The following is a 19,621-nucleotide window of genomic DNA, read 5'->3' as shown; positions in this document are numbered from 1 at the left end:
CCTCGCCCCGTCCCAGCCCTGCCCTGCTGCCCTTCTCCTTTTCTCCTTTACCACAAGCCACCCTAGTCTCCCCACCAGACACTGAATCTCCTCCACTCTCCCTGCTTCTGTCCCCGCCCCTACCTCCTGCCCTTCACTTCACTAACACGCCAGAATGATCCTTTAAAACCACAAATCAGATGGCGTTGCCTGGGTAGCTCTGTTGGTTAAACATCCAACTTCAGCTCAGGTCGTGACCTCACGGCTCTGTGCGGACAGCTCGGAGCCTGGGGCCTGCTTTGGGTTGCGCGTCTCCCTCTCTCTCTCTGCCCCCCCCCCCCCCCCCCATGCTCTGCATCTGTCTCAAAAATAAACGTTAAAAAAAATTTCTTTTTAAATAAAAACACAAACCAGGGTGCCTGGGTGGCTCAGTTGGTTGAGCACCTGATTCTCGATCTCAGCTCGGGCCCTTGCATCAGGCCCCACGCTGGGTGTGGAACCTGCTTTAAGACAAAAAACAAACCCAAACCACAAACCAGATCATGTCACTTCTTTGTAGCCAAGTCCACTCCCTAGCCTGGCTCACCCGCCTTCCCCCTCCTCCTCCGTGTGGAGTCCCGCCCCACACCCCCTGTGGGGCAGGCACAGCCTGGGTCCGCTCACAAGTCCTCAAAATTGCCAATGTCAAATCGGCCCCAGGACGCTCGCCGTTCACTCTGCCTGCGATGCTGTTCTACCAAACCCAACAGTCGGCACCTGCGGTCTCAACTCCAAAGTCACCTCCTTGGGAAGGTCTTTGCTTATTACTCGCTATTAAGCACCCGCCAACCACCAGGCATTCCCCGCACACATCTCCGTAGGTCTTAGCGCCATCTAAGATACACTGTTTACCTACTTGGTTCCTTGTCGGTTATCATCCTTTCCTTAACTCGCCCTCCTCCGTTGTATCCATCGCTATTCTACAGAACAGTCTGGAACACAGTAAGGGCTCAGTAACTGTTTTTTTTAAGTGTATTTATTTTGAGAGACAGGGAGAGAGAGGGCCATGAGCGAGGCAGGGACAGAGAGAGGGGGAGAGGGAGCATCCCAAGCAGGCTCCACACTGTCAGTGCGGAGCCCGATGCGGGGCTCAGTTTTATGAACCGTGAGATCATGACCGAAGCTGAAATCCAGAGTCGGCTGCTTAACTGACTGAGCCGCCCAGGCTCCCCTCTTTGAGCCTCGCTAATTCTGTTTGCTCTCCTGGAAACCGGGGATGAGCACTTGTTTCTCAGAAGGTCCTGAGTGATGAATGTGAGGTGCTTAGTGATGCCAGGACATAGGGGGCACTTGACACGGGGGAGCATCATCAGGCCGAGAGGAAAGCCTAGGGGTCCTTCCGTAGGGCCGGGCCAATGCTGAGGTGCAGGGAGGCCCAGCCAAGTACAGCCCGTGGTCCTGACCCCACCTTGCTATCTCTAGCCCTGGGAGCCCGAGCACTCACTGTGACGTGCCCACTCCCGGGTGCAGGGGGACACCCTGGTGCCCGGGCCGGCTCTGGTGGTCTGACACCTTTCCTCTTTGCAGACCGAGGCTCCTCTGCTGATCCGGCCCTACTTGGCGGACATGACTCGCTCTGAAATCCACGCCGTCATGACCGGAGGCTATGCCACCATTGCCGGCAGTCTGCTGGGCGCCTATATCTCCTTTGGGGTATGTTCGCCTCTCCCTTTGTTTGCTGAAAACCTCAAGAACCTGAAGCCCTCCTTTGTGGGCACCCCACACGGCTCCTGGCCAGAGCGACCTGGAGTCTCCTCCCACGGTCTGTGTCCGGAACCCGGGGGGCCGTGACGAAACAGGAGAGGCTACACCTGACTGAGGCAGGCCAGGCGGGCTGGGCCATTCAGCTTCTCGTGTGGCCAGTGGGGGTGAGGATTCCCGGTGTGGCACCTGCTGAGCCCCTCTCATGTACCAGGCACAGTGCTAGGTATCGGAACATCCCCATTTTACAGAGGAGGAAATTGAGGCTCAGAGAATAAGTGAGATGCCCAAGCCAGGATCTGAACTCACGTCTGTCTGACTCTGAGGCTTGTATACATTGTCCCTCACCTGGGCTGTCCCTGGAGATGTGTCTTACTCTCCTGCCCTCCGCTTCCCCACACCCTTCCTGGATACAAGCCCCTTCCTCTGCTCCTAAATTATTGCTTGTGCAGCTTTCGAATGCAATACATTTCTAGGTCAAATTCCACTGGTGCGATTGGAGCCTTTACACCAATCCCAATACTGTGTGGCAAGCAGAGCGAATCTTCAAATGTGTCCCCTACAAAGTGCCTGGTAATTATGCTCTGCATTTGTTAAACGCCCTGTACTTACGTGTGCTTTCGCATGCAAATATTTTTAAAAAAATTTTTTAAATGTTTATTTACTCTTGAGAGAGAGAGAGAGAGAGCGTGCCCGCGCGCGTACGCGCACAAGTGGGGAAGGGGGAGAGAGAGAGAGGGAGACCCAGAATCCAAAGCAGGCTCCAGGCTCTGAGCTGTCCGCACAGAGCCCGACGCGGGACTCAAACTCACAAACGGTGAGATCATGACCTGAGCCAAAGTCAGATGCTCAACCGACTGAGCCATCCAAACGCCCCAAGCAAATCTTTTTTTTTTTTTAGTTTTACTTTATTTATTTATTTTTGAGAGAGACAAAGACAGCACTAGTGGAAGGGTGGCAGAGAGAGGGAGGGAGGGAGAGAGAGAGAGAGAGAGAGGGACTCCCAAGTAGGCTCGCACTGTCAGAGCATCGGGGCTCAAACTCATGAAACTATGAGATCGTGACCTGGGCCGAAACCAAGAGTCGGACGCTTAACTGACTCAGCCACCCAGGTGCCCCTCACATGCAAATCTTTAAAGATCTTAATTTTTTTCTTAAATATCAAAGAAATTCTTGCTTCTTACAGAAGTGAAGAAAGTAAAAAGAGAACTTCAAACCCACTTCTCATGGGGAGCTGCTTTTACTAGATAAGCAGATTAGCAGTTCTCTAACTGGGAACTTGTTAGAAATGCAAATTCTTGGCCCCCACTCCAGACCTGCTGAGCCAGAAACACTGGGGAAGGGGCCCCATCTCCTGTATAATGACAAGCCTTCCACACGGCTCTGATGCTCAATTTGAGAACCACCGACTTAGAATACATCATTCCAGATCTTTCTGTGTAGTCATTTAAGTATAGATACCTGAATACACACATGCTTGCCTTCTTTTCTACTAAAAATGAGGTAATTCTACCCATGCTTTTCTGCAGTTTGCCTTTTTTCTTGCAAAATTCTGAACATGACATGAAACCCAGTAGGTATAAAGGAAAAGGTTGACAGAGCTACTGGTAAAAATGAAAAACGTCTGTATGGTGAAAGTCACAGTTTTTAAAAAGTTTAAATGATGGATCAGGAAAAAACAGTTCATAAATCATAAAAAGGTATTCCAGCTCCCTGATAGTCAAGGAAAATAAAACAATCATAAGATATGCAATATTTTACATGCCTCACAATGGGACAGTCTTGATGGGAGTGTAATTTGCTGTAACCTTTTGGGAGAACATCTATCAGTCAGTTTAAAAATACTCTTTCCCCGGGCGCCTGCGTGGCTCAGTCAGTTAAGTGTCTGACTCCAGCTCAGGTCATGATGTTATAGTCTGTGGGTTTGAGCCCTACATGAGGCTGTGTGCTGACAGCTCAGAGCCTAGACTCTGCTTTGGATTCTGTGTCTCCCTCTCTCTCTCTGCCCCTCCCCTGCTTGTGCTCTGTCTCTCAAAACAAACAAACAAATAAATAAATAAATGTTGAAAAAAATAAAAAAACAAAAAACCTCTTTCCCTTTGATCCAGTTAGGAATATTATGATACAGAAATGCTTTCCCAAGCGGTCAAAAAAGGCCAAACTCCAACATTATTTGTAATAACAACAACACCTGGGTGGCATTAAGCACCGACTTCGGCTCAGGTCATGATCTTATGGTTCGTGGGTTCTAGCCCCGCATTGGGCTCTGTGCTGACAGCTCAGAGCCTGGAGCCTGCACCAGATTCTGGGTCTCCCTCTCTCTCTGCCCTTAGCCTGCTCACCCTCTGTCTCTCTCTGTCTCTCAAAAATAAAATAAATGTTAAATTTTTTTTTAAAAAAAAGGAAAGAAAGAATGAATGAAAGAGAGAAAGAAAGAGAGAGAAAAGAAAGAAAGAAAGGAAGAAAGAGGAAGGAAGAGGGGGGGGGAAGAAAGAAAGAAAGAAAGAAAGAAAGAAAGAAAGAAAGAAAGAAAGAAAGAAAGAAAGAGGGAGAGGAACGACCTAGATGCCGAGCAGGAAGGGAATGAGCTGAGGAGGTTCGTCCAGGCCAGGCACGGTGGCTCAGCGTCTAGGGTGAGGTGGACCTCCTCTTGCGGATGGAGAGCAAAGGCCCACCTCTCATTGCCCACAGGGTCTCCTGAGAGATGCTGCGCGTTGCAGGGGTGGAGGGGGCAGGGGAGAGGAGGAGGCTAGGACAGCCCACCCTGCCCCCTCCTCCGGTCGCAAATTCCACCTGTCTCTCTCACCTCTGCCCCTGGGAGCAGGCAAGGGGACAAGCCACCCTGCCCTCAGTCCCTCCTTCCCTCAGGACGCGTGGACCACGGGGGTAGGTAAGCTGAGCTCCACATACCCACAGAGCTGCCCGGGCAGGGCGGATGCCGTGTGACTTTTCCAGAAGGCCCCTCGGGGCCCCTCTGGGGCTTTGATCTTCTGGAACCCTCCTATCTAGAATTTTCAAGATCACCCGGTTCACACTTGTCTCGCCAAGGCCTAGAGAGAACCCATCAGGGCTGGTGCCCCACCACCACCCCGGATTGATTTCGGAATGTTATTTGTTTTTTATTTTTATTTTTTTAAGTTTATTTATTTTGAGAGAGACAGAGAGGGAGGAAGCGGGGGAGGGGCAGAGAGCGCGAGAGGATCTCAAGCAGGCTGCACGCTGTCAGCACAGAGCCAGACGTGGGGCTCGAACCCAAAACGTGTGAGATCATGACCTGAGCCGAAAGCGAGAGTCGGACGCTCAACCGACTGAGCCACCCAGGCGCCCCTGATTTCTGAAGGAATTTGATATTTCAAAACTGGAAACTCAAGACTTTGTTCCTGAAATTTTTTTTCCTGGCCGCATGTTGGGGGAGGGGATGCCCTGTCAGGACTTAGAGCCTTTTGAAGGGCCTTGACGTTGCTCTGGGTTCCACAGCCGGTTAAAAGAATGGTATTCTTCCCACTGCAAGAGGCTTGCTGTCATTACTTCAGATTAAAATACTGCAAGAACTCTCCTTTTCCACCGTCTGCCTTGCACCTCGGCTTCGGTTCCTTCCCTGTCTCGGGGCCAGAGTTCGGGCCCAAGCCCCAGGCAGTCGCACCTCCCCTTGAAGAGACCCGGGTGCCCACTTCCCTTTAGCTCAGCAGACTGTGCAGAGGCCGCCAGGGTCCCCAAGCACAGCCTCTGGAGCGGAAGCCTCAGGCCCCACCGCCGGCCCAGTTGAAGAGCACCCAACCCTCCTTCCCTCCCTGCTCGCGAAGGGCCTTTAGTCTGGGGTCAGCGAAGCTCTCTTCTGCCCCCACCTGGCTCTTGGCCGTCACTGCAGCGGCCCCAGGACACTCCCACAGCCCCGCCTCCCCACTCCTTCTCTCTCCCCCAGGACGCTCCTCTGCCCTCAGCCCCTGAATTCCACAAAGATCCCTCTTGCCCATTCCTTGTTTCTCTTTGTTGCTCAACTTCCGGCTCCCTTTGCCCCGCTTCCCTCCCATTGGATGTTTCTAGACCGGTGCCGTCCGATGCACTCCCCACTAGCCACACGCGGCCATTGAGCCCTTGAAATGTGGCTGGTCTGAAATGAGATGTGCTATGAGACTCAGCAGGGGGGGGAAGTGGATTCATTTTATTGCTTTTATATGGATTACATGAGTGGAAAGATAATGTTTTGGATATGTTGGGTTACCTAAAATTCATGACCAAAAATGATTTTACCTGTTTCTCTTTACTTTTTATTTGTTATTTATTTATTGTTATTTTTTAATGTTTATTTTTGAGAGAGAGACAGAGACAGAGCGCAAGCAGGGGAGAGGCAGAGAGAGAGGGAGACACAGAATCCGAAGCAGGCTCCAGGCTCCGAGCTGTCAGCACAGAGCCCGACGCGGGGCTTGAACTCACAGACCACGAGATCATGACCTGAGCCGAAGGCGGGCGCTCAACCGACTGAGCCACCCAGGCGCCCCTTCTTCTCTTTACTTTTTAAAAATTTATTTATTTATTTATTTTGAGAGCCAGCATGAGTGGGGGAAGGGCAGAGAGAGGGAGGCAGGGAGGGAGGGAGAGAGAGAATCCCAAGCAGACTCCTCACTGGCAGCGCAGAGCCCGACCGGGGGCTCAATCCTACGAAGCGAGTGATCATGACCTGAGCCCAAGTCGGGAATCGGAGGCCTAACTGACTGAGCCGCCCAGGCACCCCTCTCTTTACTTTTTTAATTGGCTACTAGAGAATTTAAGACGAGACCTGGTTCTCATTATATTTGTACTGGGCAACACTGGTCTAGACCTTCTCCCCTGCTCCAAGGTCCCGGGCTCACTGAGTCTGTTCACTGCGACCTCCATATAAATCTCCTTTCTCACCATAGTTCCCCAAAGCTCTAAAGGAGGCCCCAGCCCTCTCCACCAACCGCAGGAGCTGGCCTCTCCACCCACCCCTCTTTGGCCCAGGGACCCCTGTGAGAGGCGCTGTGAACACAGGCTGGGCAGGGTGATGTTGAGGGGATCAGCCACCGATGTTCCTCAATTGACTGTGCAAGAGTAGGGGCCCCTGGGGGCCCCTGGGGCCACGTCTGTGAGGTTCTGAGCCCGGCCAAGTGAGCGTGAGCTATGTGACTTCCACATCTGTCAAGTGGGCAGGACTATTGCCTACCTCACAGCAGTTTAAGAATTAAATGCAATAATAGACTACAAAAAAAAATTTTTTTTAAGTGGGGCGGGGGGCACCTGGGTGGCCCAGTCGGTTGAGCATCCAACTTCAGCTCAGTTCGTGATCTCACAGTTCGTGAGTTCGAGCCCCGCGTCGGGCTCTGCGCGGATAGCTCAGAGCCCGGAGCCCGCTTCGGATCCTGTGTCTCCCGCTCTCTCTGCCCCTCCCCTGCTCATGCTCTGTCAATCTCCCTCTCAAAAATAAATAAACATTAAAAAATTAAAAAAAAATAAATAAACGCAATAATAGAAAACGGCAGTGTGGAACAAGTGGTAGTTCTTTCTCTGACAGATTAGGGTCAGAAATCTATCCTGAAACTGGCCCATTGTATGCTGTAGAGTTGTGTGGATTTTTTTTCCTCCCTCACTAAAGGTGTTTTTGAAAATTCAAAGGGAGGACCCCTACCCTCTATCTCTGTCCACCTGGGATGCCTTTGGGTAAAGAGAGGAAACCTTTGGGTGGGAGCGGGCCCAGGGATGGCTTTCCTTGGGGAATGGGGGCGTCACAGCCAGTGTGGACCGACCCAGTGCCCTGGGGAGGCCGGCCTGGGCCAAACTCAGTCCTTTCCAAGCTGAAATGAGCAGCCGGAGCACGTGAGGCTGTGGCCGTGACCGGCCCGCTGGGACGGTGTCCAGGAATGTGACATTGCAGGACGCGTTCCCGCTCAGGTTGGCAAACTAGACGTGACCTCCGAGGTGGAGGAAGGGGGAGGGTCCTGGCTGAGGGAGGGAAAACCCCAAGATTCCAGGTATGGTACAGTCCCCAGTGGGTCTGAGCAGCCCCGAGGAGGCCAGCGACATCCCCAAACCCAGCCAGAAACATCCAGAGAGGACGTCTGTCCCGAGGCCGGCCCCTTCCCATGAGGAGCAGGGCCTGTGACCGGGTGTGCACAGGGGGAGTGGGGGTCGGTGCCGATACTCCTCTTAAGACGTTTCCATTCCCTGCTGGGAAAGAAACAAAGGGGTTTAAGACCACAGGCAGAAGGACAGACATCACAGAGCCTTAGAGGGTCTCCGAGGCCCGGTTCCTCCAGGTTTCTTCTCCAGGCTAATAAAAGCCTGGACGTGTAGCTTAAACTTAACTCCCCTCTTTTTGCCCCTTTTTATGTAAAATGAAGGAACTACAGGTGATTTTTTAATAAACTTTAAGGAGAAGAAGTCTATTTTCCTTTTGTGTTTATAAAAGCAATATGTAGTGTTGTGGACATGTCGACATACGCCAAAAAGCAAAAAGCAGAGAAAATCATCACGGCCCCACTAGCCAGGGACAGACAATTGGCCGACAATTTTGGCGTGTCTCTTGCTGATCTTTTCATGCATAGTTGTGGAAGGTTTTGTTCCCCCCCCCCCATCGTGTGGTTATGCTCTGTATGCAATTTTGTGGGCATCTCCCCATGTTATTGCAAAGCCTTGGTAACCTTCGTTTTCAATGGCAGCTTGACAATGCCTAGCCATTCTGTTGTCGTTAGATGTTTGGGTTGGCTCCAGTCTTTTCACTTGGTAAATAATACAGTGTTGGGGAAATGTCCCATCTAGCTCTGGGGGAAGGGAACAGGGGAGCAGAGGGTTTGAGGCCACAGTGAGGACCAAAAAGTGGCTGTTGTAGTAGACAGATTTCCTAAGAGCTCTCCGACCACAGGAGTGGGTGTGATGGGCCGCCTCGAAGTGATGAGCTCCCCGTCACAGGAAGTATTTTCTTCACAGTAAATAAGGACATTCTTATACCAGGAGGTCAAAGTAGGTCGCCTCGTGGATCCATCCCGACTCTCCTTCTGTGAGCTTTCTCTGAAACCATCACGAACCCCTCAGCCAAGGGAGGACCGGCCCTCAGATGAGTGGTCAAAGGGAGACAGCCTAGGAGGGAAGGAAGAACTTGGAGCTCGGAGCCGAAGACAGAGTCCTTCTCCGTCTTCATCTGGGGCAGGTTACGTTTAATCTTGTGGGGACTCGGTTTCCTTTCTGTGCTGTGGGACACCACTTCTAGAAGTCCTAGAGGGAAACACGAGGTTCTGTACACACAGCCTGTGACCGCTTACACCGTCAGTAACAATGACAGCAGCCCTGACGATGATGACAGACAGTGGGGCAGGGTACACATGCCCTCTGCTGGCCTGGGCTGCACTCCTGCCAGGGACATTTCCTCTGTCTCCTCCTAAGCCCCATTCTGTCTCTCTCTCTCTCTCTCTCTCTGCAAAGCACTCATTTTATTAATTCTAACAATGTTTTTATTTTTGAGCGAGAGAGAGAGAGAGAGAGAGAGAGAGAGAGCAAGCTGGGGAGGGAGCAAGAGAGAGGGACACAGAATCTGAAGCAGGCTCCGGGCGCCCCCAGCAGACAGCACTGAGCTGGACCCACGTGGGGCTGGACCGCACTAACCATGAGATCGTGACCTGAGCGCAAGTGGGACTCTTAACCCCAAAAGCCCCGTTCTCAATCCTGCAGATCGATGCCGCCTCCCTGATTGCTGCCTCGGTCATGGCCGCCCCTTGTGCGCTGGCCCTCTCCAAGCTGGTCTATCCCGAGGTGGAGGAGTCCAAGTTTAGGAGCCTGGAAGGGGTGAAACTGACCGGCGGGTGAGCACAGCCTGAGGGCGGCCTGCGGAGGGGGCTGTGGGAGGGATGGGGTGAGGGGGGTCAGGAAGGGGAGGCAGGGAGCAGGGCTGGGGGAGGCTGAGGGGGAGAGGCTGGGAGGGAAGCAGGAGCAGAGGCGTGGGGCAGCAGCCGCCTCTCCGCCCAACCCCCGGGCCCTCCCCACTGCTGCCCTGCGCGTCCTGCGTCTCAATTTCCAGTCTGGGACCAGCGGGAAACCACCGGCTCATCAAACAGAGCAGCCTGGGATTGCTGCTGGGTATTGCTCAGTCAGTTACGTGTCTGACTTCGGCTCAGGTCATGATCTCTCAGTTCGTGGGTTCGAGCCCCGCGTCGGGCTCTGTGCCGACAGCTGGGAGCCTGGAGCCTGCTTCAGATTCTGTGTCTCCCTCCCTCTCTGCCCCTCCCCTGCTCATGCTCTGTCTCTCTCCCGAAAATAAACATTAAATTTTTTTTTAAAAAACAAATAAACAAAAGTCAAAAGAAACAGGTGATTTTAACGACAAGTTTTTGAGCAGTCTTCACGCCCGGCACGGGGCTTGAATTCACAACCCTGAGATCGACACCTGAGCTGAGATCAAGAGTCAGACACTTAACTCACTGAGCCCACCCGGGTGCCCCTTAATAACATATTTTTTAACCCAATGTGCCCCAAATATTGTCATTTCAACATGTAGTAAATATAAAACATCATTAATGAGTGACTTCATGTTCTTTTTTTTGTACTTAATCTCTGCAATCTGTCATGTGCTTTTTTTTCATTTTTTCTAATGTTTATTTTATTTTTGACAGAGAGAGACAGAGCATGAGTGGGGGAGGGGCAGAGAGAGAGGGAGAGGGAGACCCAGAATCGGAAGTAGGCTCCAGGCTCCCAGCTGTCAGCACAGAGCCCGACGCGGGGCTCGAACTCACAGACCGTGAGATCATGACCTGAGCCGAAGTCGGCCGCTTGACCGACTGAGCCACCCAGGCACCCCTGCTTTATACTTACAACACAGCTCAGCGCTGGCCAGGCTCCTTCCAAGTGCTCTGAAGCCACACGTGGCTGGTGGCTTCCGCCTGTGGACACAGCACGTTGTGGACAGCCCGGGTCTAATCCTAATGCCGGGTTCAGCGCCTTCTCCCCCCTCCCCCATCCCCCCATCAGCACCTTCTCACTCCCTCCCCCGCCCCAGGGTCTCAGAACAAAGACAAGGACCCTGGGCTCTGAAGTGCTTCGTCCAAGCTTCCTCTCTGAGCCTATAGGATGAGAAGGCCCACTGTTTGTGGGGACAGGCTAATCACGACAGTTCGTGGTCCCAAAACAGAGACGCTCAGAACCTCTTAGAAGCAGCCAGCAGTGGGGCTGCTGTCTCCGTGAAGCTGGTTGCCAACATCGGAGCCAACCTGATCGCCTTCCTGGCGTTGCTGGCCTTCGTCAACGCGGCCCTGTCCTGGCTGGGAGCCATGGTGGGCGTCCAGGAGCTCAGCTTCCAGGTATAGCTGTGCTGCCCTCTTGGCCCGCGAGGGGCGCCCTGGGGGCAGGGGGGTGGGCGCCAGTGGGTGGACACCCAGCAGAGCCCAGGCCAGCCCCTGTCGTGGCAGCCGCCCTTGTCCCTGTGCCTCACTCAGCTCATCTGCTCCTATGTCCTGCGGCCCGTGGCCTTCTTAATGGGTGTGACCTGGGAGGACTGCCCGGTGGTGGCCGAGCTGCTGGGGATCAAGCTGTTCCTGAACGAGTTCGTGGCCTATCAGGGGCTCTCCCAGTACAAGCAGCGCCGCCTGGCCGGAGTCGAGGAGTGGGTGGGCACCAAGAAGCAGTGGATCTCCGTGAGTGTCCTGGTCCCCTCCCTGAGCCCCCTGCATCGGCCGTCCTGGCTCCCGGACGGGCGGTGGACACGCCCGCCTCCCAGCCCTACTGCCCTGAGCAACCAGCCGGCTTCAGGCCTCGCTGCCGCCTTCCTGAAAGCCTTTTAGGAGGCTGAGCTGCAAGGAAACGGTCTTTTTTTAAATATTCATTTATTTTGAGACAGAGAGGGAGCACAAGCAGGGGAGGGGCAGAGAGAGCGAGAGAGACAGAATCCCAAGCTCGAACCCACGAACCCTGAGATCGTGACCTGAGCCGAAATCAAGAGTCGGACACTCAACCGACTGAGCCCCCCAGGGTGCCCCAGGAAAGGGTCTTGTTGGGGGAGATCTAAGATCTCCCTGTAGATGGGCCACCATCCTGTGTGGCTTCGGGACAGCCACTGCGCCTTGCCTCTCCTGCTGGAAACTGGTGTCATTTGTGCCGCGGCTGTCCTCAGAGGGACACACGTCCGCGTCCAGTGAGCAGAGGGAGCGAGCTGGGGAGGCCCCACCACGTTCACTGCCATTCAATCGGATTCAGTTCAGGGGCTGGCTTTTTCTGTGGCTAAAAGTTCTATAAAACGAAACTTTCTAAACAAATAAAAGCTTTGTGGCATCACTGAGAATAAAAGTTACTTGTCACCTCGCCATCCTAAAATAACAGCTAGTGTTGTTTTATGCATTTTCTTCTTTTTCTTAAGACAGTTTACACGGTTGCCATTACATATATAATTTTTTGAGGGGGGGGCGCAGGTGAGTGAGGAGCAGAGAGAGAGAAGCGGGGCTCACCTGGGGCTCAAGCTCACCCAGTGCGGGACTTGAACTTACGAACTGTGAGATCATGACCTGGGCCGAAGTCAGATGCTTCACCCCTGAGCCACCCAGGCACCCCCACACAGTGGCCATTATAGCACCCACCCGGGCTGGTAGCCGGCTTTTCCCCACCTGTTTCTGACAGAAACATTATCTGTGACGTATGTATGCTGACGGATTTCACCAAGACCCCTGCCGTTGGGCCCTCCGGGTTAATTGCATCGTTTGGCTGTTTTACGCGGTGCTGAAATGAGTGGCTGTGTGCACAGAGCTGCTCCCTCCTCTCGGATCATTTCCTCCGGAGCTTTCCCAGATGCGGGAAGACTGAATCACAGGGCCTGAATCCTCCAGCGGCTGCTGCCAGTAACTTCCCTAAAGGGTGGGGGCAACTGAAATCGCCCCCCCGGCCGTGCCCTGAGCGCTGGTTTTACCGCTAAACGGCACGGAGCAGCCTCTTTGGAAAAAATTAAAAAGTTGTGCCACTTTAACGGACCAATAACGGCTCGTTGTTTAAATTGGCATTTCTTGGGTTACTAGGAACTTTTAACACAAAATATTTTTTCTTGTCTTTGAAATTAGGTTTTAAATTGTAAGGGAATGTAGCCTCCAGTTAAAAAAAAAAGTTTGAGATCGAAAGTACAGATTTCTCCTTGCTCCTTGTCCTCAACCCCTGTGTCAGTCTCTCCTCTAGAGATAATGGATGGGATGCTCCTTGAGGATCTTTTTTTATGAACTTCTTTCCTTTCGCAAGTGTTTGTTGAGACCTCTAAGGTGCCAGGCACTCTGCTGGGCACCAGAAATTAGAAGGGAAATTAGACAGATACGGTCCCCAGTGTCATGGAACTTACATCTAGTGAAAAGAACAAGAAAGCAAAGGAATAAAAAGTAAAATAAGTCCTTTGTGTTAAGTTCTATGAAGGAAACAAGAAGAGGAAACAAAGGGGTCTTCCTGGGCTGGGCGAGTCACAAAAGGCCCCCCTGAGGTGTGGCAGTTAGGCCAAGACTTGGAGGGTGGAGAAGGGGCCAGGTGAAGCTGGGAAGAATATTCCAGGCAAAGAAAAGGCACGCGCAAAGGCCCTGAGGTTGAAAAACACTCGTTTGGAAAATTGAAAGGAGAGAGGCACAGTTAGAGCAGGTGGTAATCATAGAAGAGACTGGCATAGGCTGAGGAGTAGTCGAAAGTTCCTGAAGATTTGACATTTGACATTTTAAGATTACACAGGCTGCTGAATAGAGGGTGATTGTAGGTGAGCAAGCAGGATGCAGGAGCCTTAATATTTTTCCATCAATTTGTATAAATTATGTTATAAAGACATTAACCTTTTTCTTTTTTTTTTGTTTTTGTTTTTTTAAATCTTTTTCTAATGTGTTTTATACACGTATTTTTCCCAGTCTTTCCTCCCCCTTCATCTTGTATTCAGGGATTTTTCTGGTAACAGATTTTACAACAAATCTTTTCCTCTGTGATTTCTTCTATTACTTCTAAACTTAGAAAGGTATCTCCGTTCCAGAAATCTGGGAAGTGTTAAATTCCTGAAACATTATGGTGAAATATTTAAAAGCGTAACTTTTGCAGTCAGACAGAACTGAATTCCAACTCTGACACAGCTACCTTCATGCTGGGTGACCTTCCGCAGTTACTCACCCTCTCTGAGCCTCAGTTTTGCTCCTGTCCAAAATGAGAGTTATAACGCTACCTCGTAAGTATAATTATTATCTTCTTCTATTTTCTATTATTTGATGTTTGAAATACCAGTATTTATCTGCTTCAGTGCTCTAGAACTGATTTTTTTTTTTTTTTAATGTGGCATGAGATATGGTGTAAGCCAATTTTTTTTTACTCTAAACTGTTCCACTTGGGTCTTAACATCTCTTTCTGGGAAATTAACTGTTTACGTGGGAAGGGAAGAAGAATTACTTTGCTTAACTACCTAGTGTCTGCCTGGTACTTCCCATGCGGTGTGTGACCCTCCTGACAGCCTTCCGGGCAGGTGCTATGATTCCCACATTCCAGATGGAGACGCGAAAACTACACTTGACCTTAACCAAAAGGCCGAGACGCGATGAGACGCGAAAACTGAAAGAGGCTGTTGACTTGCTTAATCTGGTCATAGGTGGGGACAAGCCTGGAGCCCGCGTTGGCTGGGCTCCCAGGTCCTCACTGTCTTCAGCAGGCCGTGCTCCGGTGTCTCTAAGTCTCAGAGCCCAAGTCAAGTCTGCAGTGTTGGGAAAGGCCGTTCGTTCCCCCAGCGCCCCCCCGGGGCACAGAGCTCAGTGGGGCCAAAGCGAGAGGGCAGGGCGAGCCTGAATCATACCAGGAAAGGCTGGCAATGAAGATAAGGGGCCTGAGGGTACCTGGGTGGCTCAGTCTGTTAGGGGACCGACTTCTGCTCAGGTCACGATCTCACGGTTGTGGGTTTGAGCCCCGCGTCGGGTTCTCTGCTGTCAGCACCGTGCCTGATTTGGATCCTCTCTCTCTGCCCCTCCCCCACAGTCAGTCTCTCCCTTCAAAATAAATAAACATCTAAAAAAAAATTAATGAAGGTAAGGGGACTGAAGTGACAGAAAGGGGGCTGTTTCTCAGGTGGTGCAGCCTGCACAGACATGGAGGCGGTGTTTGAGGCCCGGGAGGGGCAGCAAAGGTCAAAGACGCACCGGATGCGGGTGAAACTCGGGCCAGGGAGCCAGGGCGGTGTGGGGGCGCCCCGTCCCAGCCAAGGGAAGCCCCTCCTCACTCATCCTCTGTATTTTCAGGTCAGAGCAGAAATCCTCACGACGTTCGCCCTCTGTGGATTCGCCAACTTCAGCTCCATTGGGATCATGCTGGGAGGCCTGAGTGAGTCCGGCAACCTGGGCGGCTGGGGGCCTGGCTCTGAGACAGCTTCCTGGGGATCTTGGGCCTCGGTTCTCCCACGCGTTCAGGGCAGGGCCTGAGCAAGATGGCGGTGGGGGTTCCTCCCGGCCCATGACTTCTCTGCGCCAGGTATCGGCACCTTGGGGTTCGCACCTTGGCCTTGCAGGCCAACCCTGGCTCAGGGGTCTGGGGAGGAGCAGCAAGTGGGGTGCTGGCCCGAGGCTTTGGCCCGCAGGCTCCCATACCCGCGTGGACACGCAGCCCTGGCGAGGCCTAGGGAGGAAGGCACAGTTCTCGGCTCTTTACCAAAAAATGTCCACTCTTCACAGTCCCCCTGCCTGGTGGTGTAACTATCCCATTTTACAGAGTAGGACACTGAGTCTTGGAGAAATGGAGTGATGGCCCCAGAAGTGGCTGAGCCCGTATTTAATCCCAGCTCGGCCTGACTCCAAACTCACGTTCTCTTCCTACATCTGCCGTTGAGGGTGGCAGCTGTGGAGTGCTACCTGGAGCCTCAAATCAGGCCAAGGAGGGTTCCCAAACTCAGTGAGTGGTCAGCAGGGCGACATCTATCCTTCTGGCCGCCCAGAAGAGGGAGGGGAGCCAGCAGGTGCATCCAGAGGTGCAGAGTCCGGGCGGAGGGCCATATGGCTTCCTGGCCTGAAGCACTCCCGTGCCCTTGCAGCCTCCATGGCCCCCCAGCGGAAGAGCGACTTCTCACAGATAGTGCTCCGGGCGCTCTGCACGGGGACCTGTGTGTCGCTGGTGAATGCCTGCGTGGCCGGTGAGTGCAGGCCTGGCAGAGCCTGATTTTCTAGCCGGCTCCCATCCAGGGTCGGACACCGAGGCTCTGGGCCCTCCGGAAGTCCCTGGGGGTGGGGAGTGGGGGGCACAGACCCTGCCCAGCAGCTGCCTTCCCTGCGCAGGGATCCTCTATGTGCCCAGGGGGGCTGAAGTTGACTGCACGAGCCTCCTGAACACAACCGTCAGCAGCAGCAGCTTTGAGGTGTACCAGTGCTGCTGTGAGGCCTTCCGGAGGTGAGGCCTGGGTCATGGGGCTACGGGGCCCCGCAGTAACGGGGTGCAGAAGACCTGAGTGTCTTAGGGGTGCCTTTGGCACCGGGGTAAGGGGTAGAAATGTCATGGCTGTGGCCGATGTGGCCAGGGGAGGCGGAGGCGGGGCCTGAAGACCAAACTTGGGGACGAAGGGGGACCAGAGGCACGGAGCAGCTCCCCTAGGGTTGCACAGCCTTTAGGGGCCAGCAGGGCCAGGCCCGGAGCCCAGACCGCAGCCTTTGCTTCTTTTCAGCACCAGCGCAGAGGTCAGCCGCGGGGCCCTGGACACCTGCTGTCGATTTTACAACCACACGACCTGTGCGTAGCCGGGACGGCACTCTTCGGCCCTCTGGGGGAGCCACAGGGCTTAGAGTTGCCTCAGTCACACAGTTGGAAAGGAGCAATGGGGCGGGCAGGCAGAGGCCGGATGGTATGGAGGTGAAGGATGCTCCCCGGTCCTTGCCCCCTTCTTGCTCCCTCCCGAGATGTGAATTCTTGGGGTCGCCTCTGCCTCCTCGTCTCGCCCCTCCACATCCAAAGAGCACCCTGGTCTCTGTCTTCCCACCTTGCGTCTCTCACATGCTTCTGTTATGGGGTCCCTCCCTCTTCCTCCTCTGGGCACGTGAATCTTGCCTCTGCGGGACGGGTTCTCCTGGGAACCCCTGCCTCTACTTTCAAAGACTCCCCCACCGCCTTTGCCCACAGCACATCCCAAACTGGTGTCCCGTGAAACACTGGCCGACAAGGTGTTCAGGAGATTCCAGGATCCACCAGGCTTGGGAAACTAGGCGCTGAATAAAGTTAGACAGGTTTTACTTTGTGTTTGTTTCTGTTTTACTGTGGGCTCGTCGAAGCTTGATATAGACATGAAAGGAGACGTTTTCCAAATTTTGGGGAGAGCGCAAGCAGGGGAGGAGCAGAGAGAGGGGGACAGAGGATCCAAAGTGGGCTCTGCGTTGACAGGCTGTCGGCACAGAGCCCGACGTGGGGCTCGAACTCACGAACCATGAGATCACGCCCTGAGCTGAAGTTGGACACTTAACCACCTGAGCCACCCAGGTGCCCCCCCAACTCAGCCTTAGCAACTTTATGAAGTCAGGTACTGTTAGTATCCCTGGTGGCTGAATCAGAGGCCCAGAGAAGTTAGGTAACTCGCCCAAAGCGACACAGCTAGGAAGAGGAAGAGGCAAGATTTGAACCCAGGCCATCCGGCTTCACAAGCTGTGTTTGACCTCCCGGCTAGGTTGCTAACATTCAAGGAACTCAGTTGGGTGGGGGACTTGTCCTTACCTCCTCCCCTCGCCTTTTCTCCCCAGTCCAATCCTGCTGTTCCACTGGGTCAGGCTTCTGATGCGTCTTCCCTGCCTCGGAGCCTTCGTTTGTGGTGTCCCCGTCACCCAGCACGCCCTGCCCCTCTCCCTTTTGCCTTTGCCGCTCCTACCTCACTTCCCACTTCCCCAGCAGCTTTGGGGGAGTGGCCTGTGGTGCACCTGTCCCTGTGGCCGCCGCTCCCTCACTCACCTCTGGCGGATCAGGCTTCCCAGTTGGAGCCAGCGCTGGCCTGAGGCAGCAGCCGCTCTGCTCTGTCAGGGAGTGTGCTCCACCGGGCACTGGCCTTGCTCCTTGGGACGCCCACAGGCTGCCCTCAGGGCCTGAGTCCTTCCCCTTAGTTCTCCAGACTGGAGCCTTGGCTTGACCCCCACACCCCATGTCTAGGCCCTTATCCCTGCCCCAGGTTCCCCTGAGCTGTCACAGGCCACCCTCCCACGGGAACCGAGCCATTTCCCCGTATCAGACCCAGCCCCTTCCCCGCCTGTCCGTCGGGCCATGGAGCTGCCTGAGGGCCCCCCACCTTCCCTGGGACGCCCTCCTTCCCTGGGACCCCTGCACACATGTCCCTGGAAGACCGTAAGCCCCTTGGCCACGGGGCTCCCCGTGCTTCTGTCTCTCCCCTGGGATTCAGCGCAGGGCCGGGCCCACGAAAGGCCACGAATGAACGCACGTAAAAGAATTGCAACTTGTCTCAGAGGCACCAGAGCCCGCGTGTGCCCCGCGCCCTAAGGACACATGCACGTGCGCTCAGCACTGCTCTGATCGAGGGGCAGGCACAGAATTAAGGTCTCCTTAGTCGTCAGGCCTTCCCTCCACCCCCGTGCTCCTTCCTCTTCATTGGGCACCTGCAGAAGCTGGGAGCCCTTTGAGGCTGGGCCTGCAAATAGATTCTGCCCGGAGAAGGCACCGAGGCTGGTGCCAGATGCCCATGCTTAACTGCATCCCAGGCGGCAGCTGTAAGTCAAGCTCGGCACAGAAGCCTCCACCTGCGCCCTCCACAGCCAGGACAGACATTGCTAATCAATCACAGCACTCCCCACACTGAACCCGGAAGGGGCTTCAGAATCCCCATCAGTGCGGTGCTGGATGAGCCCACTGAGACTCGGGGTGCCCTTTCGGGAGAGAACTCTTTGCTGCCCTTGTGCTAAGAAATAGATACTAAGAACCCGAGCTGGCATTGATTTTGTGTCCCTGGCCTGGAAAGGGCTGGGGCTTGTGTAAAAGACTCTAGACGTTAAGGGCGTCGGAGCAGAGAGGGATCCTTGCAAAGACTGAGGCCTGTGTCCGCGATCTGTGTGCTCCAGGATTACGCATTGCTTGTTTACTCGGGCGAGGAATATACGCTGCGGACCGGCTGCACCAGTCAGCTCGGGCTGCCGGAACAAAACGACACAGATGGGGAGGCTCAAACGACAAATTTGTTTTGTCATCGATTTGGAAGCCGGAAACCCAAGACCGGGAGGCCCGCACGACCGGTCTCTGGCGATGTCTCTCTTCCTAGGCTGCAGATGGCCACCCTCTCACTGTGTCCTCACTTGGCAGACAGAGAGACACAGAGAGAGGTGGAGAGAGACCTACAAGCTCTCTGGTGTTTCTTCCTGTAAAGGCGCTAATCCCATCATGGGAACATCATCCTCACGCCTTCATCTAACCCTACGTAATCCCCGAGGCCCTATCTCCAAATACCATCACATCGGAGGTAAGAGCTTCCACGTGAATTTGGGGGGAACACAGTTCAGTCCATAACACCTACTATGTGCCAGGTTCTGAGCTAGACAAGGGGGACAGCAGTAAACCAGACTCTAATAAGTTAAGAACTGGCATCTACCTCCGAGAAGGTTGGCTGGGAAGGGAAGCCTCGCCAGAGACAGGAGGTGGCTCCCGGTAAGATGACCTTGAGAGGAGGGAAGGGGAAAAGATCTCCCGCAGAACTTCTAGGGCGTCCATAGGTGGCCTGGCCAATGACATTGTTGGAGGCTCTTAGTACATTGGCAAATGAAAATAATGCCAGAATAGGATTATAAAAATTATGACTTATACTGTCGTATATTTTAACACAGAATACACTGTAATATTGGGTTACCCACAAGATAATGACGGGATTTATTTTTCAGCTAAAGCCCAACTGAATAATTTAAAAAGCCGTTTTTGTTAATATCAAACATGTTACTGTGATTGCATGTTTTTGTACAGT

At 53.6% G+C, this 19,621-nt stretch overlaps 1 protein-coding gene across 4 annotated transcripts in view; it reads left to right on the top strand.

Moving 5' to 3' along the window:
* Positions 1-16,915, top strand: part of SLC28A1 (solute carrier family 28 member 1) — a 49,782-nt gene extending 32,867 nt beyond the window's left edge. For 3 of the 4 annotated variants that reach the window (XM_040493560.1, XM_040493558.1, XM_040493559.1), the window contains 8 exons: positions 1,546-1,671; positions 9,400-9,530; positions 10,853-11,021; positions 11,157-11,354; positions 14,940-15,021; positions 15,725-15,823; positions 15,966-16,077; positions 16,349-16,915. In XM_040493560.1, coding sequence (XP_040349494.1) covers positions 1,546-1,671; positions 9,400-9,530; positions 10,853-11,021; positions 11,157-11,354; positions 14,940-15,021; positions 15,725-15,823; positions 15,966-16,077; positions 16,349-16,421 — 990 coding nt within the window. In that variant the 3' untranslated portion in view covers positions 16,422-16,915. The remainder of the gene's footprint in view (positions 1-1,545; positions 1,672-9,399; positions 9,531-10,852; positions 11,022-11,156; positions 11,355-14,939; positions 15,022-15,724; positions 15,824-15,965; positions 16,078-16,348) is intronic. The other variant, XM_040493561.1, reaches the window with a different exon arrangement.
* Positions 16,916-19,621: the final 2,706 nt, after the last annotated feature.

The sequence above is a fragment of the Herpailurus yagouaroundi genome, unplaced genomic scaffold (assembly GCF_014898765.1).
Source record: "Herpailurus yagouaroundi ecotype Mexico unplaced genomic scaffold, PumYag 185, whole genome shotgun sequence".
Lineage (NCBI taxonomy): Eukaryota > Metazoa > Chordata > Mammalia > Carnivora > Felidae > Herpailurus > Herpailurus yagouaroundi.
This window is presented reverse-complemented; position numbering and strand designations above follow the sequence as displayed.